Source organism: Telopea speciosissima, chromosome 8 (assembly GCF_018873765.1).
Source record: "Telopea speciosissima isolate NSW1024214 ecotype Mountain lineage chromosome 8, Tspe_v1, whole genome shotgun sequence".
NCBI classification, from domain to species: domain Eukaryota; kingdom Viridiplantae; phylum Streptophyta; class Magnoliopsida; order Proteales; family Proteaceae; genus Telopea; species Telopea speciosissima.
Genome location: NC_057923.1, coordinates 8,022,254 through 8,048,721, shown reverse-complemented (window position 1 = coordinate 8,048,721; position 26,468 = coordinate 8,022,254). Strand labels below are relative to the sequence as shown.

Here is a 26,468-nt window from a genome sequence, read left to right as displayed (position 1 = left end):
TCTCATGTTTTATTTGAGTGGAATTGATAAATTTTGATCCAAATTAAGCCGAGGTAGGCCCACCCTGGCTCATTTTGGTTAAAAGTTGAGCCCAATTTTGGCCCAAGTTGCACCTGTTGGGGAAGTGAGGGTTCATTGGCCACTCTTTTCTATTCTTTATTTTTTCGTTTTGATGAAAGCCACTCTTTTCTATTCAAAGAGAGAAAAGAACCCAGATACCTTCGCCCACAGCCCCCCTTCTTCCTATTCTCAGGATACTCCGAGTCTCAATCTTGGTCTGCTGGCAACCCCTTCCTCTTCTCCGTCTCCGACAGCCCTTACAGCCTTGCAGCGGCACCAGTCAAGGAGGAATCAATCACAGAGTCCAGACTCTGCCCTTGTTCTCCACTTCTCCGGTACAGGTAAGTCTCTTCTCCATCCCCGATTTGTTCCAATCTTCTTAATTCCCAGTTGTCACTTGAGAAAAATTATGGAAACTGGTCCTCCTGTGTCGCACCCTGTAATTCGGTTGACAGCCTCTGTGAGATGAAGGCTGTCCTAGAAGAAACTTTTATTGCAAGGCATTTCCACCGCACATTTCATTAACGAGGGTCCTATCTGAGCTCATAATCCCTCCAAGATGTGGCCTTTAAAGAATGCAATATGAATGATATGTTTAGGGATCTAATTCATGAATGATGTTCATGTGACTGTGCATTCAAAGACCCAACAATCCACCTCACAAATGGAGTTCTCACAGCTGCGAAATCTCTTCCACCTGCCAAAAACTCGACTCATCCCTCCCTATGCAAGAAAACCTTTCACACCTGCCAGCACTCCATATCAGAGGCCATACAGTTGCCGAACAAATCCAGTAATAAAAGACGATTCACCACCTAGGAGCACAACATCCTACTGTAACTCAAAAACCTGGAATTTTAATATGTCAGCTGCTCCATTGAGGAATCAAACCAGCAAACTTGGTGCAATGTTCAGAAAAACTGATTGTAGATGATTTGTTATTTATTTATTTATTTTTAAAAATGTTTGGCAGCTAAAAATCAGCAATTATATATTATTTTAGAAGTGATGTACATGATGTGCTTGTATTCTGAATTTCTGGGAATGGTGATGCAAAATTCTGAGCAAGCTTCTTCTATAATAGCTAGGTTTACTGTTGTATACATGTTATATTTATAGACAAATTTCATAACAGATAATATATTACTTTTTAAGTTTGATGAGATGATTTCATTGATACTTTGATGTGTTATATGATAATCTTATGGGATGTAATAGGGGATTAAATATTCAGCTATTATTGTGTTTATTTCAGATGTGATTCTTTTGATAAAATCATTGTCTATATGCAATTATTCTGTTTATTATGTGATGCACATGCCTCTTGCATAGTGAATATATGCCCATATTTTTTTATTTCAGATTTTATGGAGGAACCATATTAAACATGTATTGAACTTGTACCGTATTATTACTGTACATGTTTTTTGCTCCGGATTTTAAAATATATTATTTCCATCTAGTCTTTTTAATACCCATATGTATTTGTACCCGTTTTTACGCCATACCCAAACTTACTAACTATTGCCATGTCTAGGATCTATTGTAGTAATTTAGTATCATTGTATGTATGGCTCCAGTCTTTTGTTTTATTGTCCCCTGCCCCCTCCAAAAGCCACCTCGAGGGGCTTGGGTTTTGAATTATTGAAGGCAACAGCTGAGGCCAACCCATCCTTGATTTTTGCTTCAGCCCAGGCCTATGCCTAACCTGTTCCCCCAAAAAGTCTTGGGCTTATTTTTGCATTGGGCCTGTTAGTAATGAACATTGAAAAAGGACGGAAGACCATAGTTGTCACATCATCACGGCGATCCAAGTCGGTGGAGGGGTGTCATGTCCTATTTTTAATGTCATTTAGTATGCTATAATATATACCCTATAACATCAAAAATTAATATGAAAGTGTACTACTAATATACTATAGTTTAATTCATGAAAGTGTAATATCCATTAGTGTATATGAAATCATGGATTATCAAATAATTGATAGCAATAGTCTTGCTGATAATAAAGTTGAAAAATAATGAGAGTTGAGATATGATTCATATGAAAGTGACTACAAAAGTAACAAAACAAAAAAACAATTACAAGAACGTAATTTATATTGAGTGAATAAAGCTAATAAACAACCCATCTAAATAAAAAAAAAAAATTACTGATGTGAATATGTGATTGTGTATTAGTCAATAGTGTATTAGTGTTTTCTGTTTGATGTTTTTTTAATTTTTTTTATGTTAAGGAAAAAACATTAAAATAAAAAATGGTTAAAAAATTAAGTTTTATAATTTGAAACAACCATGTCGCCTGATATGACCATATGTCGTGGTATGGCGTCCATGGCGGCGACATGGAGGCCATATCGGTCGATATTCTTACATCATCCATATTGGTGGTCGATATGCCCACTACTCCAGCAATATGACGCCATGGCGTCGATATGGCGACGCCATGACAACTTTGTTTTGCCATAAATATTTTATGGGATATGTTGAGAACTAATACAAAATTGTATAAGAATTAAAAACGAAAATTATTTTCTTACAGATGCAACTTGGGTCTGAAAATCCCCGCCCGTTTGAAAAATTTTGGGTTTAGGCTATGGTTTTTCAGTCTGTGGGCCAGGCTCTATCATAAAAATCCCAGACCAAGGTTGGCTGGGTTAAGGTTAAGACCTCGATAGGGGTTATGTGGGTTTTATTGAAATTTGAAGGGTTGGAGACTTGAACCCATGACATGTAAAAGAAAATTTCATAAGGGGTACAATTTAAGCCCAGCTAGCCCGAGCCCGTGGGGTAGGCTAGGGCTGAGATTTCCTGGCCCAGGAGAGGCCTGGCTGTGCTGGCCCAATCCTGACCTGCCTCGGCCTTGTATGTATAAATTTATAAAATATATAGTTATATATAATGGGAAAATCTAACCAAGAAGGTTGCAACTTTACTTTTTTGCCCTTTGTTTTATTCTCAAAAGTTAATTAATGCAGTATTTAATGTAAGGGTAAAAAGGGATTTTCAAATAAGACCTGCATTAAATGACTTTCTACTTTTTGAGAACCCCCTTTTATCCGTACGTTAAATACTACATTAAATAACTTTTGGGAATAAGACAAGGGGCAAAAAAGTAAGGTTATAACTTATTGGTTCCCCTCTTTGGTGACAAGTTATTCTCATATATATGTATACATACATATATACATGATTACATCATATATACGGTCACAAAAGAGGGGCAGCTAGGGCCAGCTTGGCCCTGCCTAACCCTGAAATGGCAAAAATAGGGGCTGCTAGGCTCAATCAGGGCCAGGCTAAGCTAGGCAGGGTCAGCTAAGCCGGTAGGGCTGGGCTCGGGCTGAGTTAAGGGGACCTGGAGTTGCCTACTGTGCGAGGTCCAGCCTGGGCCGAGGTAATCCCAACCCAATGTCAAACTGGGCCTAACCTGGCCTAATTGCACCCATAGTATTACTTATATGTAATACAAAAAGTTAGAAAATAACATCCACTTCAAAATTCAGACTGAAAATAGGGGTGGTATCTTGATCATTGGTGCTTTTGGCACCCATGGAGGACTCCACCGCATCATATGACTGGATTCTTTCCCTCAAATATGTTCAATTGCTTAGTTATATTCAACAAAAAAAAAAGGGGCCAAATGGCAAAAAATAAAAAATATTATTAATAAATACTAATTATTTTTCTTATAAAACTTTACAGTGAAACAAAACACTACAACCTTTGTAAAAGTTTTTCTACACTAGCCCACTTGGAGAGGTTTTCTATGGCGACCTATTTCTGCCATGGGGAGGGGTGATCTGGCTATTCTGACCATTGAATATTGAGAGAACGGTTTGGATTTACCCATATGTCAATTTTTAGACCTAAACTCAATCAAATAGCTACCCATGTATGTCCATGCATTTTTATTTCTTAGTGTGCATGTAGTCTGTACAATTTGACTACTTTATTTGCCACTTGGGCTTCTACAAAAAAAAAAAAAAAAGATTTGCCACTTGGGCTACTCCCAATGTTATAAAACTTGGCATGTGAGCAGGACATTCCTGGGGTTCACATCTCCACAAAATTAGATACGTGATTGACCTACCACATGGAAAAATCAAGACCTGCCTTAATAACCCTCTCCCGGTCTGCTAGAAATACCACTTTTCTATTGCCAATTCTCATTGCTTCACCAGACTGAAGGTTCAGAAGTCAGGAGGGTAGATGATTGCTGCCAATCGGTTACAGATGATCTTTCTTACTTAATTGATTCGCATACTTCTCTGAATGGTGGATCCAGGCATCTCTGATTCGTTTGAGTTATTGAATTTTGATGCTTGATTCCTTTTCGCTGTTACTTATTGAAGGGACTTGTTCTATGATCATCCAAAGCTATGAAACCCCTAGCTCCTCAAATGGCCTTTTTCTGTTGCTTTTTATAGTTTTTTTCGAATACCAGAAACTAGAAAGAAACAGTTTGGTCAGGAACTGTTTCGAAGGTGATGCTGATAATCCATTTTGCCTTAACTATTTCAGTCATTTGATGTTCATTACAAGGCGGCAAGGCCAGAGCATTAAAATTTCTGTGGCATTCATAAGAGAACCATCCTGCCATGATTTCTGATTTTCATTATTTGTTTATTGGTTTGTCTATGCATATATGAAATTAGAGTTTTATTTTTCCATTCATCTCTGATAATTCACAATCTTTAGGGTTCTAATAAGAGATCGTCGCTTACTTTATTATGTCTGCTTTCAGGTTTATCAGATTAAAATTTTAAAAGATCAGCACTATGCCAGAAGGTGCACACATCAGGCTTAAAGGATGGCAGCAGGCAGCGGTTGCTCTTGGCTCAGCATTTGGCGCATTATTGGACCCAAAAAGAGCAGATCTGATAGGAGCTCTGGGGGAGACGACTGGAAAGCCGGCTTTCCATAGAGTTCTTGAAAGGATGACAAAGAGCCCTGAGGGCAGAGTAAGTCTCTTTATCTCACTCACATTTCTTCCGAAAGAACCCAAAATATGAATTTATGTGCCTTAAATCCATCCACATTTCTCCTTTTGATAAATCCACTTATGAAATTATTAGTTGTACTAAGACTGTGATGTGGGGGGGGGGGGGGGATGACAGTAGTGTTTATTGACACTTATCTTGTTTCCCTGAATCCCAGTTAAATTGCCATATCCGGAAGCTGTGGAACCGTCTTGAATCTGATTAACTTCTGTGTTAAGAAATCTTTAGCTGCCCAGAATTCTGTAGGTTAATCATGTGAATTTGTGTCTGTGGGAAGTTGGGTTGCTTATCAGTTTGACATGATGACAGTTGTGTTTATTAGCACTTATCTTGTTTCCCTGAATCCCAGTTAAATTGCCATATCCGGAAGCTGTGGAACCGTCTTGAATCTGATTAACTTCTGTGTTAAGAAATCTTTAGCTGCCCAGAGTTCTGTAGGTTAATCATGTGAATGTGTGTCTGTGGGAAGTTGAGTTGCTTATCAGTTTGACATGATGACACAATAAGGGTTATAGGCCTCCGGTAATTCCTTCTGTTAATGGGTCCCTGAGATCACAATTCAGTAATCACCAGACCTCACCAAATTATATTCTCAAGTACAAGAAGGCATGCAATGTTCTGGACTGACCAGCAAGCAAATAGACCCTATTCCTTCAACCAATCCACATTCTGAAACAACAAATATCAATAGCACTGTTGGCAAGGGACGAGGCCTAAGGAAGCTGAAGGTCCTGAGTTCGACTCCACCTCCCCCCTTGGGGCCACCCACCTGAGAAGAAACTCCCTGGTGAACATGGGGGTCCCAGTATCTCCTGGTTCGTGTGTGTTGCGGGGTCGTGCACGAGCCTTGGGGGAATTAGTTGGCCAAAGGCCGGATACCTATACCTCCAAAAAAAAAAATATACCAATAGCAATATCATATACTTCATAGCAATCCAGCTTAACAAATTACTTGATTCAGGTAAGTAAGAATCACTCTATCAGAGCAGGTCAACCTGGCGGTTATGCAGTTTCAATACCTGAAACCAATCTACTTCGGAGAATATTGACTTGTTGGAGCCAGATTTGATTCAATACTAAGCCTTTAAAAGTGCTCCCTCCCTCTTAGAAAGCAAAGCAAAATTATAACCATTGATAGGGTTTCTGCCCCAAATGATGATCAGTTTGATTTGCAGGTTCCTGGAAGCCAGATTTGTGCTTAGGTAGGTTCTGTAGATCCACCAGATTAATTTGAAACTTCTGGAATCGAGAAGATTAGATTGTAATTGATGGATTTCAATCACTGAAAGAGCAAAAAACATATGATGAAAGAGAATTGACCCGGACCAGATCATGCCAATAGAGGTGCAACAAAATCAACAGGTAGTATTAGAGATGTAGTAGCTGATGTAACAGCAATGAAGCAGCCTTAACTGATTAGCTTGAAGGTGTGTAATGTAGAAGAGGTTCAACTAAGAACCACTGTACAGTAGGATCAATGACAGGTTGCAGCAGAACATCAAAATAGCAATAAAACCAGAATTAGTAAGTTAGGAGGTAGAGATCAAACCGGCCAACAGATGGCTACCAAACGTAGGTTGAGTGCAGGTGATGCTGGTCGGGTCCTTTGCTCCAAATTACTGTCAATTCTGATGGCTGAATGTTGAATTACGAGGAGGACTTGAAATTAGAAACCAGCCTTCAAAATAGAAGGTTAATGGAGAAACCAATCTGGCCAGCAGTCGGGGAAACCAAACAGAGCCGATTGGTGAGCATTTTGTACTCTCTAGATGCTGCGAATATGGCCCCAATAGGTTCAGTAGCTGAAGAGATCTGAAGCCTTGAAGTTGCAGCAGAATCAGCAGAGAAACAGAGCCGCAGGGTGCAACAGTCTTTCACTTGATTGTTGAACAGAAGCCAGAATACTTGGTGTTGATTGTGCAATCGATTCAGGTCTTCAAGGACTCTCCAGCAGCAATAATTGCAGACACAAGAGACAGCAGCAAGCACACTCTATCGGGAGCAGAGGAATAATAATGAAGAGAAAATAGAATAGGAGGGAAGGACAAGGAGATTCGGCTCTGTAAGCCATAGGGTTTTGGCTCTCTCAGCCAGGCCTCCCAGCCCTTCAAGTCACTCGCATGGACAAGAGAAAACTTGCTCAAAGCAATAATAATCAACTTCATTCAATTGTTCGGAGGCTACTAAGAGCCATTACATATATAGGTAGCAATACCTTGCCCCTCAAGTAAATAGAAAATAGAAAGTAACTTGCTACCAAGCAGCTTACAACCAAAATAGAAACTTCCTAAAAAAATCTAGCTGCCTTATTTCAAAATAGAAACTCCTATTTTAGAGAACAAAACAAAAATAATAACAAACTGAAATAAAAAACTACCTAATATACTTTCTAAAACTGAAAATAGAAATTAAACTATGACAGCATTAGGATAGAATCTTTCTCCACTTGATGGGCCCACAAAATCTTCTAAAAAATATCCCCACACAAGGAAAATGTGGGTCGTGACACTGTTCACGTGAACAGTGTTTTGGCCTCTTCTTCTTCATATTTTCTCCTACATCAGTGTGAAACTCCATTAATGTGTCGTTAAGACAAGTTGATTGGGTGGACTGGATGATCCGGATTGCAATAGGCCAGATCTGACCTTGCTGATACCCCTGAAATAGTATGAAATATTGAAAATGCCTGAGGTGTGGTCACAAGAGCAGAACAGGTAAGGGCATCAAGTGGCATCATAATAGAGCAATGTCTGTCTTCATGTTGAACAATGTTGTAAGCATGGAGAAGTGTGAGAAAAGGGTCTATGTCAAGGATCTGAACATGTATCTGATCTTATTCTGGGTTGAGGCCAGTCAGAAAATCATAAGCCTGTTCCATTTCATACTCCTTCTGGAAGGTCTCAGCATCAGAGGTGCAGACCATGGGAACCGGGTGATTAAAGTCCAACTGCTGCCATAAAGTGGTGTGGGCAGAGTAGTAGCCGGAAAGACAGCTACTTCTGAGCGGTTTCATGGACCAGACGGTGGAGCTCATAGATCTGTGCATAATTGCATGTCTGGGCATAGGTATGCTTAACTGCATCCCACAATTCTTTCAGTGTTCAATAGCACAAATCTAGGGCTGATGGTTGGCTCCATAGAGTTCAACAAAAATGACATCACAATGGAATCATTAGCCAACCATCTGTCCTTAGCAGAAGCCTCAATAGGCATAGGGGTGTCACCAGTGATATAACCCGAAAAATGGTTGCCTCGAATAGTTAGGAGACAAGCTCGTGACCAGGCAAGATAACTACTCCCATTCAACTTTGTGGGTCCGGGCTGACGAGTAGGGTGATGATGAGAGGTACCAAGACAAGGCTGGTCACTACCTCTAGATCCACCCAATTATGAACTAGTACTCTCCATTATTTTGCCGAAGGAAAAAGCACAAGTGAATGAAAAATACCTGCACACAAGAAGGTTATGGCATTCCAGTAAGGTACTGGCAGAGAAAGAAAAACCAGCGAGGCGGTAGCGAGAACAAGGTAAATGGAAGGGTGTGGGGGCCTATTACAAGGCCGGCAGAGATGCAAAGGGGCTTGTAGGGGCCGGCAAGAGGTGCAGATGAGCCGACAGGGTCCTAACAAGGGGCCTGGGGGAGGCGGATGGCCCAGGTGAGAGGCGGAATGCCTAGCAAGGGGCTATGAAGGTCGGCAGGGTGGCACGAGGGGCCAGGGAGGCCTGGTGGTGGGGGACTCAAGGGCTAGGGAAGCTTGGTGGTGGTAGCGCAAGGGCCAGGGGTCCTTAGGTGGTGAGTGGTGCGGCGACGGCCGTCATCGGTCAGCAATTAAGTGAGGCGTCAATGGTGGTCGCATGGTGCAACATGCAAGGTGAGCATGTTCAGTCAACCATGCTTATGATGGGAGGCCGAAGCCTCAGTGATGGTGGTGGCGGCAGCAGTGAAGAACTTCTTTGGCGAGAAAAAAATACCCAAAAAAGAGGATTTTCTCTGATACCAAGTTGAGAAGAAGATTTTGGAGAATAGATTGGCTTGTCAAGGAGATAGACCATGTATAACTTGAGATTATTGCAAATGTGGAATGATTGACTCAATCCTTATTGGATACTTAATTTTATTTGAAGAGGTCTAAGTATCAATTCTTGTGGGAAGCAATTAAAACAGAATTTTTATATGTTTCTTAGAACCTATTTTTAAGATAAAAGAAGGAAAAAAAAAAAGACTCAATCCTTATCTAGCACATTTAACATGTGCACAATGAACCTAGAAACCAAGGTTCGAAAACTCGGGTCTCGGAGCCATCTCGGCCCAGCCCAAAACCGAGTCGAGATCTCACCGAGCGAGTTTTTGTAATTTTTTTTTTCCGACTCGGAAGCCCATCTCGGTGGGGTTTAGACCTCTTTTGGCTTTGAAAGTTGGTATTCAGCCTATTTTAGGCCATATAAACACAATGGCACTATCAGATTTTGCAAAAACAAAGTCCAAATAGGAGTTTCAGTTAGTGGGAAAGCAGGACAGATTACTTATGCTAGAAACCAGGACAGACACACGGACAAACAGACTTATTTATGCCTAATATCATTTAATTAAATGCTTCATTTACTTAAGATATTATTCATAAATAAGCAAATACCTTATTTGAATCCAATAAAAATAGTTAAAAATCAAATTCCAAAGGAAAAAAGTCACCCGTTCAAGAACAAAAGCTGGATTTTCGGTAGGTGCAATTTTCAACTTTCTAATCTTGGGTTTTTCTCAAATCTAAAATTCCATAAATCTTATTATGGTAAAACATTGCTAAAACCAAAAGTGCGGTAAAATATTCATTTGTTTTGATGTCCAGAAAACTATTTTCATTCAGAGCGATTTTGACAGCATTCGCGCACACCGAAATAAGTTTGACCGGTACATAACTAAGTACCGGTCAAACTTAATTCGGTGTGTGCGAATGCTGTCAAAATCGCTCTGAATGAAAATAGGTTTTTGGACATAAAAACAAATGAATATTTTACCGCACTTTTGGTTTTTAGCAATGTTTTACCATAATAAGATTTATGGATTTTTAGATTTGAGAAAAACCCTAGCATTAGAAAGTTGAAAATTGCACCTACCGCCGAAAATCCAGTTTTTGTTCTTGAACTGGGGGGTTGACTTTTTTTTCTTTTGGAATTTTATTTTTTAACTATTTTTATTGGATTCAAATAGGGGGGTATTTGCTTATTTATGAATAATATCTTAAGTAAATGTTTTAAAAACATTTACTTAAATGATATTAGGCATAAATAAGTGTCTGTCTTGGTTCCTGGCATAGATAGGTATCTGTATACCAAGAATTTCCAGCAAGATCTCGAGATCTGGCACTCATATAAAGGACCTAGATGGGCATTTTCCTATGCCAAACCGAGATCTCGGCCAGATATTGTACTTTTGTGACTCGACCCCCATCTCGTCTCGAATTTTAGAAATACCGAGAAACTCGGCGAGTTCTCGCGAGTTCTCGAACTATGCTAGACACTACAATCTATCTAGTTATACTGCGACAAGAGAACGAACCAGTAGGAGAACCGGTCTCTACTTCAGAAGTATTTCATTGTACATGTTACTAATGCAAGGGATTGGGAACTGCCTTTCAACTCTTCCTACCTGGGAGTATAAAAAACTGTCTGATTAGATGATCACAGCTGTCAAATGAATCCGATTGCTATTGTATGGATAAAAAGTTAGTGCTCCACAAAAGAGTCTAAAATTGTAGCAGCATTTTCAAATTTGATGGAATTATCGAACTTTTAAGATTTTGTTCCTGAGTTCCAGGGTACTTGGATGGGATTTGAAAGAATAAATGAACTTTTGATGGGCTTGGAATGGCTCTTTCCACCTGAACTCAAGGTGATATTTACTAGTTGGCCTGATCTGGATTTAAACCCCAAAGTTAAAGTGTTATAGAGATTGTTTCTCTATGGTATTTCTTGGTGCATAAGGATAGAAAGGAATAGGCATATCTTTGAAGACAAAGCTAAAATTTGGCCTTTTATTTAAGAAACGTCATATATATAAACTAAGTGTAGCGGAGATGAGGATGTTGAGATGTATGTGTGGCAAACTAGTAAGGATAAAGTAAGGAATGACCATATTAGAACCGAGTTGGGAGTAGCTCTGATACATGATAAGCTATGAGAGAGTCGTTTGAGGTGGCATGGCCGTGTTCAACGGAGGCTTTGGGATGCTTCAGTACGGAGGAGTGATTTTATTCAGATTGAATGAACTAAAGAGCCAGAAGCAAAGGCCTAAAATAACTCTAGGAGAAGTGGTGAGGAAAAACATGCATAGCTTAGGCCTCGTATCTTGTATATCTTTGAATAGAGCTGATTGGAGAGCAAGGATCCATGTAGCTGACCCCATTTAGTTGGGATAAGGCTTGTTATTGTTGTTCTTGTTTCATAAAGTAATGTAGGACTAAATTAGGGTTAATTTAGTCCCAAATAAAACCCACAAACCAAATTAGAAACAAAGGCAGAATTAGAAAGTTTATGAAATCAACCAAACCAGCCAAAAGAATTCTCCCAGCTTTGGATTGGATGATGCTTGTATAGGGTAGAAAGTAGAAACACTGCTGAAAGTTTCAATTGATTCTGATGGTTGAATTGGAAGATATGGCCACAACACCCAAAATAGAAAATAGAACCCTGAAGGCCAAACCAGCCACCAGTAGGGGGTTCAAACTTGGATCGAGTAGAGATCTTGTGGAGGAGATGATCTGCAGAAAGTTTGTTTTTATTTTGATGGATAGTAGTGTAGTTATGAAGGTGGAATGAAAATAGAAAGTTTGTGAATATGGAGGAATCCAGCCAATGGAATGGGGTAGAAGTGGGAATCGAATGGAGGGGGTGCAGGTTTAATGTTGTGCTTCAAAACCCAGCAGGGTTGATAGAGGAATATAGAGATCCACAGCCTTGAAGTTGCAGCAGCAGCACAGCCTTGGCTTGAGATTGGAGAGCAGCAGCAACCTTCGAATGATCTTCTCACTGGTTGTAACAGCGTCAATAACACAGCAGCTCAAGGAAAACTCGAATGGACGAGATAATGGAGTAGAAGAAAATAGAAAGTAGGGGGATAGGTGGATTAGGCTCTCTCAGCCTGGCTCCTTCAGCCCTTCATATCACTCACAATGGACAAGAAAATATTCATATGCTTCAAAGCAAAATTTCATTCAACTAATCAAATCGTGGGGAGGCTTCTACAGCCTTTACATTATATAGACGGCTATGCTTGCACCTCAAGTTACAAGAAATTAGAAACTAAGACCTGCAACATGAAAATAGAAACTAAGACTGATATAAAATAGAAACAAAAATAAAATCTTCAATCTCCTAAGGGTGTGAGATCCCATGTGGTCCCCACCAAAGATACCATCCGGCCAGCATTTAAAGTCTAAAACTTGTCAATAAAAATTGACTCTTATGCCCCCACGATCTGGGTTTGGGAGACCCAACAACTCCCAGCCTTAATAGGCTGGCCCAACACATGGTTGGTTGGCCCTATGGCCCAATGGGTTGGTCCACCGATTGGTGAAGTGAACCAGCCCTTCTCCCATGAGTGTCCTTGACATATTTCTTGCCAAACAGCTTGGCATCTGCATCATAAGGTGGGCTTACTCCACAAAAGCTTTTCATGATGTTGAAGGCTTCCCCAAGGGTGTTCAGTAGTTGCATCTCATACGACAGTGATCTGCACATAGAGATGAGTTTTGTCATTTGTGGTATACATTCTTTCAAAGCTTTTCCTAGAGCGCTTTTCTGTTTTTTCTGTCAATGGCACACATACTCTTTTACGCTAAGGAACTTGAGAGGCTGAAGGAAAGAGTTCTCACAATAAATAGGAAAAAAGGAGAATTAATAAAGAAAAACAAGGACAAGGGGAAAAAAAATAAAAATATGGGAAGAGGACGGGGTGTGAGGAAAGAATTGAAGACATTTTCATGTCTGGACTTTCTATGGTTATGTCCAAGACTTAAAACTCCCATAAAAATCTGGACAAAATTTTTTAGGACCAGGTCAGAAGACTTAAAGGATTAAAGGAAAATATTTAACCTTGTATTGTGTGGTTATCATCATCCTGTCTGGTTAATATTTGCCCTTGAAGATATCCCACGGAATCTATTAAATTTAATCTTCACGTAGAGGGATATCCATTTTGTAGGACAGGGACATACTCTCAGCCTCTTCCATTATTGTGCTATAAACTACTGAAGCTAGGTGGGGACCAAAGAAGTAGATACTTGTTGGTAAAGACATCAGTCGGCAGATCTTGGAGGCACGTTTTGCTCAATATTTTCTTGTTTGCTAGTTGGCTAGGTGAATTGTTTCTTCTGCCTGTCATCAGTCATTACCATTTCATTAGAATCAGCTGTACATTTTCCTTTCTGCAGGCAATACTCTTGGAACGCCCACGCGTTATATCCGCGAAGGTGGGGCATGCATGGGACCTACCAGCAAACACATTTGGGGCAGCCTATGCAAGTTTCATGGGATCCAGGAACTTTTCGCCAGATGACAGGCCACCTGTGCGGTTCATGGATACAGAGGAGCTGGCTTATGTGGCCATGCGGGCCCGTGAAGTACATGATTTCTGGCATGTCCTTTTTGGCCTTCCCACCAACTTAATTGGTGAGTCGGCACTTAAAGTGATTGAGTTTGAGCAAATGCTTCTACCTATGTGCCTGCTGTCAGTCATAGGGGGCACTGCAAGGTTCAATGGGAGGCAGAGGGCTTTGTTCTACCAGCACTATTTCCCTTGGGCCACACGGGCTGGTCTGCGGTGTACAGATCTGATGTGTGTATACTATGAACGGCACTTCCACGAGGATTTAGAGGATGTCCGGAGAAAATGGGGGATAATTACTGCACCTGCCGCTCCTAAAACGAATGCAGCATGATGAGTCGGGGATGGATGTTTTGTAGTTTTCTTATGCCTGGTGGAAGTCATCATGCCCAGAATTGACAATTTCATATGTACATTTTTCATTAGTTTCTGGTATGGTGGGCATTTCAACTTCTAAATCCCATCCTGTCAAACTAGGCTATTAGATATGTAGATTGTACTAGCTCTGAATTCTTTGGCAGAAAGCTCTGGTGGAATTCCAATAGATGCTTACAATATATTGAAGAGATGTATCTGAATGATTAATGAGTATGTTGGTTTCATAATTAGGAGCTATCAACAATCGTCCCCACAATTTAAGAGCAATTATCAAGATGTTAAGAAAGGAAGCAATAACAGCAGTATTTGGAGTATCAAATACTAAAAAGTGAAAACAAAGATTTGGATAGAATGGAGGCAAATCATACTGAAGAAGCACATTACATGGGATAAACTCAATGGGATTGGAGTTTCAGAATTTCCGAGACAAGGGACGTTAACAAGTCTTTGAGTTTTCTACATTTTTGAATTGTAACATTTATATTTTCTTCTACCTCCTTATGATATTTCTGGCTTTATGGTTTTTTCTCATTGATGCAGTACCATGGATCCCACTGAATATGTATGAATCTTACATTTTAATTCTTGATTATTTGAACTTTGGCTGTCATTTTACGATAGGTTTCAATGAGAAACCATACATGTCCAGATCTCTATGTGGAGCTTGATGAGCTGTTTGCACAAGTAGTGCCTCTAATAAAAGGGGGGGTGGGCCCTACCCTGGCAGTGTGTTCGGGTAGGGGTAAGGTCATCATTTCCGCCCCCTATGAGAGGAACCGGACGAACTGTACCGGACAGAGAACCTGAGAGGATAATTTTCCCTCTTTGATGAGGTTTATGGGAATGAGTTACTGCACCTAGAGTCTGTTCTGGTCCAAAAAAGGGCATTTGTTTTGGTTTCCTCCCCTACCTCCCAGGCAATGAAAAATCCATAAGAACTGGAAATAGCTTTCCCATGCCAGGTGAAGAGCCATTCTGGGTCTATACAACTGTTACAAAGATAATAATCAATCAGTTCTATATTCTTCATTGTGTTTGGTACAAATGAGACATTCAAACTCTCTTTAACTTTTTTTAGATTTATTTCTTATACAATTTTGAAAATCTGAAATTTAGCTCAATGATGCTACCATCAAACCTTGATTTAATTAGTTTCTTCACTTCTTCTACTGCATCTCAGGTAAGAGTACCATAATGATAATTGTATTGACCTGTTGGATATTTGTGCACAAAGAGTTGCATGTTACTATCAACATATTTTAGGAATATTAACTCCTTGATGATCTAGGAGTCAAAATGAGTATTATCATCAGTAAGTGAGGCCTCTGATGGCTTGGTCCAAGCTCTTTAATTTATAAAGTTAGTATTGGATCATAAAAATGAGATTCTGCATTTTACAAATTTACAAGTAGAGATTTTTTTGTTGGGTTGGGGCTATAAGCAGGATCTAGTAGTTGTTGCTCTCCATTAGAACTTGAAAGAGGGTTTCATGAACCTGCCTATTGATATTGTGTGTGTGTGAACCAACACAACCCTTCTGCACTCACAGTCTAATATCCTAATTCCATAATTAATCTGGAACTACTTTTCATGTTTCACCCTCTCATTGACTAGTTTTTTTTTTTTTAAGGGGGGGGGGGGTGGTTTGGTTGGTTGGTGGTTGGGATTTAAACTCGTTGACTAGTTGTAAGGTGTGCATAAGAATATATTATTTTTCCAAGGGTAGCTCAGTTGGCAAGGATTGACACCTCACAATCAAGAGATCATGAGTTCAACTCTCTTGGGCTTACCTATCAAACAAAAAAAAAAAAATAGGAATGGGTCTTAAAAAAAAGTGTTGAGGTGTCGACAATGATATAATTACAGTCCCCATCAATTTGTTCAGGTCATTTGTGCTTTGTTATAGATGAGGAGCTATCTCCGCTTAAGATTTTGGATTTGACCCTTCAATATGGTATCAAATTTAGGTTCATTTTTGTCTTTCCATGTATATGACAACTTCTCATTCTGTTAAAGAGAGTATTAGGAGTTATAGAGGTATAGTTCTACATCGGTTAACTGGGACCTTGGATGTCTCTTAATATTCCTTGAGTTATCTCCACCTATGCTTTAAAAGTTTTGGATCGGATCCCCAAGTGAAATTTCATGGGCTTTCCCTTAACATCATATTAGAACCATAATTAGTTAACATGGTATAAGCCTATATAGTATTAAATGATTTTTTTATGAGTCAAGATTTTTTTTTTTTTTAACAATGTCAATTTTTTCATTCAAAAAAATGTTAAACTCATTTAAAATGTTCACTTTTTTTTTTTTTTGGCCGTGTCTTTTAAATCAATTCGAAAACAACAAAAAAAAAGAGGAAAAGATTCCCACAACACCAGTATGAGGATCACTTTTGCACACCCCTCCCATTTCACTGTTCATCCAGAATAATGAAATGTTTAAAATTGCCCCCCTATTGGAAGATTTGAAAGGGGGAACCCGCAGACGCTTGCATCAGAAAATGGGCGTCGGATGGAACCCTCTGCCAAAAAAAAAAAAAAAAAAGGTTATGGTGAAAAGAGGACATTTAAAATGCATTTTAACTAACTCTTATTAGAGCATGTATTCTTTTGTTATTCTCCCTAAAGCTATATGTCCACGGGTAGAACTAAGTATGCCAAAGCAACATGTGAAAAGAGTGTTGAAATGTTGAAAACTATAGACTTGTAGTCTCACATCGATTTATTCAGATCCTTCCATTTTCGATTGGACTCTAAGAAAATGAGTCTTGGCTAAACAACCCAAAGATGGCAGACCTGATACACATTTGGGAGATGATAGAAATCTTGAAAACCTTGCAACCAAGAGGTGCCAAGGACATGGTCTACTACAATAGGAAAGTGTGGGTAGTACCCTAAAAACATAAAATTATTTGTGAGGCTGCAATCAAATTTCAATCTCAGAGCAAAACTTTACAATTCTTTCACATTTGGGAATTGCTTGACAAGAAGGAATAAAAGGTTGCATTGCAAAAAGGGAAGAAAAATGCCAAAGGAAATTATTCTCAATATAGTACAACAATTAAGACAGACATGAGAGAGCTTATGATAGCCACTGATAGTTTTCTCTGAGAATCCAAAACATTTGCTACTTTGATTTAAGTGGATCACACTTCTCTCCCACTAGTTCATAGATTGAAGTAATCTGTCAAAATTTACTAATTATATGTATTTCTTTCTTAGGCAACTTGTAGAAATACATAATGATCATATAGGTTGAAATTAAAGTATTAAGTTTCTAAACCACTCAATTTTTTCTTTAAACATCTCTTACAATTTGAATATATAAAAAGTTAAAAAGATAAAAGCACTATCCATGTACTCTATTCATGAAAGGAACAATCTTATTTTGTATCTCCATAGATAACCACATATATCTACCAAATATTGATATGATTCTTTATTTACTTTCTCACCAGCCACCCCTCACCAAATGAGACAATATTCTTCCAAGTAAGTCACCACATAGCTTTCGCGCGGTATTCTATATTTATGGTGTTCTGCAATGATCTCAAAAGTAATTTTCTTCACTATTCATCACCCATGTTGAAGAGAGAATCTATTAATCCACAAGATTTATTTTAAGAATCTCTTCATTCGCTATTCTAGGAATCCAATCGCATCAAATCATCACTTGAATGAATAAATTCTCTCTTCACCTTTGATGTAAAAGTTTTCTCCATAGTTTAATAAATGTTAATTATATTTTATTAGCCTAGTCAATGTGAAAAGGTAGAAATTAATAATTATTTTAATTATTCTGCAGTCTCCATCAATTTGATGAAATATAGCATAAGAGAAATGTGCAAAAGTCACAATATTATGCCATAATTTACTTACTTGTAGGGTAAGTAAAGAGAAGAAAATAAATAGTCAAAGATTTCTGATATCATAGTAGTTTTGGTTAGATCTCCAATACAAAGATTTTTTGACCTTTAACCAATGTTAGTGATTTCAATTTAATGTTGCAATTTGGCCTGAAGCCATAAAAGAAAAAATTATTATATTGAACACAAGGCATGCATTTGGGAGGGGCTCATAGCAAGATTGAGCTAGACTCATAGCTTTGTTGCTAAGCTATTAGATGCAGAAGCCTAACTCTGATATTATGTTAAATAAAGTGTGATACCTCACGAAATAATATTTCGAGGTCAAACTCAGAAGCTTAAACTATTAGGTGGAGATAGGCCAATGGTATATGAAGATAAAAGCATGACAAACCATATTCAATAATAAGTGAAAAACTTATACAATAAGTTAAGTGAAGGTCTCAAAATTGAGTCCACATACATTTGAGGTGAATGCATTAATGCCGTGCCATGCAAAGTTACTATATAATTCCAAATAGAATATTTTTTTTAATGTTGCCATTAAAACTATAGTTGGAAAATCAGGTTTTTGAACTTGACTCATCTATCAGAAAAACCTGGTAATCTGACCTTGTAAAACCCGGTCAATGCGAGTCTTTTTTTTTTTAATGTATAAATATGTATAAATTAGTAAAAAATCAGAAAAAAAATATGGAAAAATTAGAAGAAAAAAAATTCAAGAAATCACATATCAATACTTTTGAGTTTATACCAATGAAAAAGAGAAGGGAGAAGAGGAGTCGAGAGTTTCTTACTATTTTAGATTACTAAGTTTTACGGATTTACTATTTTACTCAACTCAATTTCGAAGTAAATTGGCTTTATGGGATTTAAAAAAAAAAACTACCCACTAAACCCTGTCATGACTCGAATAAAAATACTAAGTTTTCTTTGAATTGGATGATCTAATCTACACGATTCTTCACCAAATTTTTCAAAATTTTGACTCGACTTAGACAACTCAATCCAGTCAAAACCCAATTCTCCAACTATGATTAAAACAAATCGTAATTCTTTGCAAATTAAGAGCTTGTATTAGCCAGGGCAGTTAGCTAGATACAAAATTGTGTACCGTGAAGGTTTAAAATATCTTAAATTTCAAAGGGTCCCATGAAAACCCTCTCATGCCTAACCCAAGAAAATAAAAAAAATTAAACCTGTCTTCATTCTATGACGCAATGTCTCAATCTATTTCTGTAATAGATTACTCCTTAATTATCCTCTCTCTCTCTCTCTCACTCTCACTCTCACTCTCACCAAGCTTTAATGGCAAGCACTGAGCAAGAAAGGAAGAAATAAAGTTAAAAACTCCCCAAGTCAACAATTAATTATAAGGCTTAAATAATCTTGCTTCTGTAGATTCTTTCTTCCCTTGTAGAATAAGTAGCCGCCTCTATATGTATGTTTTGAGTAGAATATAATCACTGAAAAATGGTCCCAAACCCTAATTCTGAGAGGGTCCCAAAACCCTAATTCTGAATTTACCCATCATCCATGACTGGTCAGAACTCGTAATCATAACCCTAACAAAAAACTTCAAAATATTCGAACCCCACCCTTTTTTCCCAAGGAGACTTTGATAGAGCTACCTTTCTCAGTCTCCCACCATCTTTGATTGGAGGCTATGCATGTGGAAATTGGAATGGTTGAGAATGCTAAGAATCTATGCCACAAAGTTGATGAAGCTTTACTATATACCTTACGTAGTTTCCCTTTTGAGCTTTGAGCCCTAAATTCCATAGTGGAACCTTTGACAACTTTATAGGTCCCCCCCCCCCCCCCCAAAAAAAAAAAAAAAAATCTCTCCCCTTCACTTTTATATTTTTAGATGAGATGTTATTCATATGTTCCCATCATGGTTTTAGTGCATGGTATCGGAATGGGTATTGGCAACATGTAAAATCAATACGATACCGATATGGTATCAGTTTGGATTGGTTGTATCGGACAAGAATACTCCTGAATTTTATTAAAAAACAAGTTTTCTGACCATTTTACCCCTTGTCCGTACCTTGCTATCGATACGATACCGGCACAGTATTAGTATCAATGACTAATAAAACCGTATCAGGTGATACGATACCGATACTTAGAACCATGGTTCCCATGGACTTTAGAAAGCCATACATTCCCCTTCAACCATTTTTTTTGGGAGAAGAAAATAACATAATTCAACTAAAAATTATGGCTCAAATCCATTGTAGTTGTAGTTAAAGTCCCACTAGACAGTTAGATAGAGTAGACCCCAAAACAAATTATAGGGGAAAGCTGGATGTAACTTTCTTTATTTTTTTAAGAACCTCGTATATTCGAGGGGGAAAAAGTGCAAGAAGTCAATAGGTATAGATCCGTTCCAAAGTATCCAACTAATAAAATAAGGAAGTTTAATTAGGTATTACACTTATTAGTTATCTCAACCCCAACAACAACAAACAATAAACTAATTAAGCCTTATCCCATCTAAATGGGGTCGGATACTTGCACATCAAAGTAAGAGAAAAAAAGGAATGAAGACACGAGATGAGAAGTGCGAAAAAAACACAAAAGAGAAATGAAAGTAATATGGATCTTTGCCCTCCAAAAGACTCTATCTGAGGTCATACTTGGTAGTTGGTACTAGACCCAGACTATGCATGTCATTCCTCGCAACCTCTCTTATGATCATTTTTTGGCCTGTCCTAACTTTTTTAACTCTTTCAATCAGAATCAGATCACTCATCCGTACTCGGGCATTCTCCCCCCAAAAAATAATAGATTAGTAAGATCTATGATCATCATAATTGAATTAGTTCCCTTGTAAGACCTATATACTTCAATTGGTTACCTTTAAATGTAATGTACAGGCAGGTGTTGGTTACTTGCTAGATTTCTCCTTCTCCTGTATCATCACAGTAAGCATAATTAAATATTAGAACTAAGCACATTTTCTGTGAAATTTTTATTTGCTTCAAACTTTCTAAAATGAAAGTTAAGTTTTTAATTTGTGTTATTTATATTTAAATTAGTGTCATAGACTTTTTTGTCTCATATTTTTTCCCTTAATTGTATGTTTTTAGTGAGTGATAAGATTTTGATCCACAAACCATTATTATAGTTCTACCTAGGAAATAGAAGAATGGTTTTTGAGAAACTTGACCAAAGAAAATCTATTTGTAATTTTAAAACATTATAACAAGTTTTTGTCTTTTTTGGGTTGAGAAAATAAACTTCCTTTTGAATAGGTTATTTTCATGTGCTTTTTGAATTACATCACTTTAGTCCTAAAAAAATGAGAAGAAAAATTCAAGAGAAAGTACAAGGGAAGGAAGGAGAGTACAAGGGGAGGGGGAGAGAATGGCTTTGACTTCTCATTCTTCTAATAATTTTTGAAAGGGTAAATTACACGGGGACCCCCTGAGTTTTGCCCTAAATACAGTATAATCCCCTACATTTCTAAAGTATACACTCAGACCCCCTGAGAGTGGACGGTGTTAAGTATAAAATTTAAATGACAATTTTACCCTTCAATTAAAAACCTCCAAATCCCCCTCTTGGAGACCTTAACAGAATAACAGCCACATGGAGGTTATGGGATCCGCAATGGCGGCCTCAAGGGCTGACGTTGTCCTATACCAACACCGATGAGTGCGCTGCAAACTCCGACAACCCTCTACTGAGGATCCCGTAGGCCAAAAAAGAGAAAATATACACTCACCGTTTTCCGATTTAATAAATCCAAAATCACAAAAACCAGTGGCCAAAATGGTCACTGCTAGCCACGAAGATAATCGGCGATACCTCAAATGAGTTAGGCGGCAACCCTCTTGCGAGGATCCAACAGGCCAAAATCAATCCAATTTCAGATCTAAGTCCTCCATTGGTGGTGGTCCATAGGGACGTCACCAGCCAAGATTTTGCATCCTACAGCATCACTGGCCTTCGGCATCCTTCTGATCAAGGTCTTGAGACCGAAACTCAAAACCAGTGAACCCATTGTAATTTTCCCTTCGGCATCCTTCTGATCAAGTATTGGATTTGACGGTAGAGGTGGCAGTTTTGTAGAAGGGGACGACTCGTGTTGGCGAGCGAGTGTCTTGATAAAGTAAAACTAGGCTGAATTAGAATTTAGATTGTGGAGTTGTAGAGGGTTGAGGACGGGTGAGGTTGTGGGAAAATGAAATAAAAAAAAAAAATAAGAAGAGAGTGGGGGGGGGGGGGTTAAGCCTGCGTGGATGGGGCTGCAAAGGGGTGGGGCAAGTGAGTTTGCAGGAGGAAGAAGAAGAGGAAGTAGAAGAAAGATAGCAAAGACAAGTAACAAAGACGATATTGTGAAGTATGGGCTGCCCTATGGGCAAAATGGTAAGCTCACACCTCATTAGGGGTATATTTGTCATTTTAAGGCATCAATGACCAATACGTCAGCAACTAATGGGAAATTGGGAATACTCTAACGGAGTGGGACTGAGTGGAACAAGTAACCTAAACTCAGGGGTTTGAATGTATATTTTAAACACACAGGGGGTCATATTGTATTTAGGGCAAAACTCAAGGGTTGCCATGTAATTTTCCCATTTTGAAACTATTGCTCAACATATAGGTAGATGAAGAAATAAGAGTATTATATGCAGTGAACATGTTTCTTTGTGCAAAATATATTACAAAAATTGAGATATAAATAATATAATAATGAACATGTTTCTGTGTGCAAAATATATAACAAAAATTATGATATTAATGATATTATAATGATGCTATAGATTTAAGTATATGCTAATATTTTCCATAGAAAATAAAATTGTAACAGCTACTGAGCTTTCCCATCTTGCCTTTGTTGATGATATTTTCATCTTCTCTAGAGCGTCCTCCTCCTCGGATGCAATCATAGAATGTTAGGCTTTTTCTGGTATGTATTGATCTTTAATCCCCATGTCTCTCATTTTCATTTTAGGGGTGATTGATGCTACTAGGGAGTTTTTGAGGCATTGTCCGGATTTACTCTTAGGCATTTTCTTGTTATATATTTGGGGTTTCCATTGCTCTCTTCCATGCTCTCCATCCTTGATCAATTCCGTAAAAGATTGCAATTATGGAAAAGATGACTTCTTCCTTTGTGGTTAGGCCTGAACTCTTGAGATCCGTGTTGCAAGCTTCCTATATTTATTGGTCAACCTCTCTTGCTTTATCATTACCAAGATTGAATCTCTAATGTCCTATTTTCTTTGGAAGGATTTCTAAATTCCTGCATACTATTAGTTGGATCATAGTTTGTCTTCCATAGAGGAAGGATGTTTGGGTATTGTGTACACCTCATTTTGTCACCCCTGGAGATGATGACACGAGGGGACTATGTATTCGATGACTCACTCTTGGAGAAGCTTAATTATGGGAGAAAAATGATCAAATTGTATTTGTTAGATTTTAATGAAAAAATGGTTTTCAAAATCGGTTCTGATGGAGTGGATAAGTGTTTATCATTAAGGATCGAGTATCAAACATTGGTGCGAGAACGATGCAAATCAGCCATTGTTTCTCCCTACACAATGCTAAGCAAACATCACTACTTGTTGCACTTTTTCAGTAAAATTTCAGGTCAAATTCATGCTGGATTCCTGCATCATTGGATAGGATTTATTCTCGCCATTTTAAAAATGATTCAATCTCGACCATCACCCCATCGTCTGATGCATCTTGAAGTTGACGAAAGATCCTCGAGCTGTTATTGACAATGGTTAAGGTATCTTTCTTTGGCTTGATCATTGGCATCCTAATAGTGTTCACCTTAACACCTTTAGTGATAGAACTCTCCAAAGTCTCTTCCATTCTTAGGGATGGGGCCTAGCTCCCAGGCTCTTCTAGAGGCCAGAAATTCCATCTTCAAGATTCTCCACTTCTCCTGCCTAGGTTTTAATTGTTAGTTTTGTTGTTGACCCTCTTTCCTAGGGCTTTTTTTTTTCCTTTTTCTTCTTTTAATAATCAACCAAAACAAGTCATTTGGTTCTTTGAAGAAAAAAAATATTCTTTGTTAAAGGCTAGTACCAAAATTAAGGGCCAATTAATGTACTTGGTAGATGATGGCATGTACCAATATTGATTCTCGAATCTCTTTCTCAAAAATATATTTAAGTAGTCTAGAATAAAGAATATATATAAACAAGTCTTGAGAAATGAGACACTTAAACATAAGTATCTCCTAATCCTAATTAATTTAGTTCAATAAAATTACTGGAGCTAACTAACTTAAATTCCTTATTTAGTTAATGACAATGACAATGACAACTAAATTTTCATATAAAAATAACACTGAATGCTATTAGATAGTTTTGCTCAAGACACCAAAGATTCGGGTTAATTTAGGAAAACTTGAATACTAAAATCTGAATTTATGACACACAAGGTTTTAAGTATTCTTCCGTATTTGTGGATATTAATCGACACGTATCATATTTTTAAAGTACCAATACGATACCTAAAAAAATTGGTATTAGAATATGTAAGAAACCTCATCCTTTATATATAATCAACTGAATGCAATTGTCTTCCCATGTAACTTCTTACCCTAGCTAGCTGAAGTCTCAAATAACTTTAAGAACATTACTTTTCACCACTGTAAGGACATGGCATATCACAATGCTGCTCACCTGTTCTCTTCTGCATAATTATATATATATATATATATATATATATATATGGTATTTATTTTCATAAAAAAAAAAACTGAATGCAATTGTCTTGTCTTACTTTGTATATATGATATATTTTACATATTAATTATGAACAAGAGATCATTGTCTAGTCATGTAGCACCTTCACCAGTGCGGAACCAATGAAAACGCACGCAAGGACATCAACATAGATGTGATTTTTAATTTCATGTATGTCTAGGTTCAAGAGCCACACACGATCAGGTATTGTTCTTTTTCCCATTATGTATTTAATTTATAGTGTTTTATGCTCTAAAACTGTATTTTGCATATGCCCTAAATATTTCCATATGTTTCTTGACTACTTTTATATATATCTAATATATCTTGCGTCTCTCCAATTCGATACGTCTTTTAAAAGCAATTTTTCGATAGATTACCTGATACCGATACTTTAAACTTCGAACACACAAAAAAAAATCATGACAAGACAGGTAAGTAGTCGAAAGCTTCTAACCTAACTAACATCTCTTCTCAGTTTTTTTTTTTTTTTTTTTTTTCAGTTCCATCTCTCACATGGTGGCCAGAGGGATTATTCGTACTGGCTTCTCATTGGCCCGCTGGGTGTGTTTGGTGAAGACACACCAAGCAGGTGTACATCGATGTGATGTATGCAGGTGATATATCCTTTGCGTCACAGTGTTAAATGTGTTTCGTTTTCCTACTTCTATATATGTTTGCCTAAAACAAATCATTTCCATAAAAGTAAATATTACTATTTTTAGTATGGAAGATTCTGCATACCTCATTTGATAATTGATGGTTCCACACTTGACACTTCGAAAGATTTAACAATTCCCTTTCATGGAATCCATGCGAATTTGATAATAGAAGAATTACTTACCAGAATCAATCCCATATTAGAGTGTGACCATTCAGTGGCCCCTACCAAATACTACCCTAATCCATGCAATAAGGGTGGTAGTATTTTTTTCTATTGATGAAACCTGATCTCAGTCTAATCTAAGAAATACTGTTCGATCATTTTTCCCCAATATCAATGGTCCCGTTTGTCAGAGAATAACCGCCACCGGGGGGGGGGGGTGTAATTTCTTCATCAAAATAGTGGAAGTTTTGATTTATTGGCTATGGGCATAGCTCATCTTGTGTAAACCACGTAAATCGTTGGACTCTCTCTCTCTCTCTCTCTCTCTCTCTCTTGTGTGTGTGATTCACTTTTTGTTTTCTTTTGCTATCGTTGGTCTACTACATTGTTAATTCTTAATAACTCGCATTGGAAGGGATTCTTCATTCCTCATACACACACAAAAGTGTTTCAAGTGTGTGCTTGCACAAAAACAAGTCCACAAGCCAAGGATAATGCATTTGAAAGTAAACTAGTAGTTTGATTTGATTTATGTTTGATACTCATATTGGCTTAAAAGCTGGGAGGTTTTTCTTTTTCATCCCTAAAGATAATTTTTTTAAGTAATATATTGGTTCAATAAAATTTATGAAGAGTGAAGGAATGAGTTACAAAGAAGACTAAGAAGAGAACATCAAAGTATTTACTCTCAAAGTATATCTAATTATAGTAAAAAATGATGACTTGGATATACTTTACCTTATCTAGTAAGATGTGGAATGTTGTATAATAAGATTGAATGTATGAAATAATCAACAAATCAACCAAAAAATAATGGCACTTTAGCTAGTAGTTGGAAATTGCAATAATATATTTATTTTATTTTATTTTTCTTCAAAATCTAAGGAATTTAGTAAAAAAAAATAATAGTTACCATATTCAGTAAGTTCTCTTTCTTTTATTGGATCTTAAAAGCACATTGTTTTGACATACAACATTTTTATATCCATTATATTACACAAAAAAAAAT

General features: G+C 37.6%; 1 protein-coding gene across 1 annotated transcript; it reads left to right on the top strand.

Annotated features, from left to right (window-relative positions):
- The first annotated feature begins 308 nt into the window (after positions 1 to 308).
- Positions 309 to 14,277, top strand: LOC122638322 (ubiquinone biosynthesis protein COQ4 homolog, mitochondrial-like). The gene is made up of 3 exons (XM_043831228.1): positions 309 to 401; positions 4,808 to 5,024; positions 13,490 to 14,277. Exons 2-3 carry the CDS (start codon positions 4,842 to 4,844, stop codon positions 13,994 to 13,996), a joined length of 690 nt encoding a protein of 229 aa, XP_043687163.1. The 5' UTR covers positions 309 to 401; positions 4,808 to 4,841; the 3' UTR covers positions 13,997 to 14,277.
- The last annotated feature ends 12,191 nt before the right edge of the window (positions 14,278 to 26,468 follow it).

Bases quoted from the DNA above. Each gene is read 5' to 3' on its own strand.
- LOC122638322 (XM_043831228.1), top strand. From the start codon at position 4,842: ATGCCAGAAGGTGCACACATCAGGCTTAAAGGATGGCAGCAGGCAGCG. The intron at 5,025-13,489 runs GTAAGTCTCTTT...TCCTTTCTGCAG, and splicing joins CAAAGAGCCCTGAGGGCAGA to GCAATACTCTTGGAACGCCC.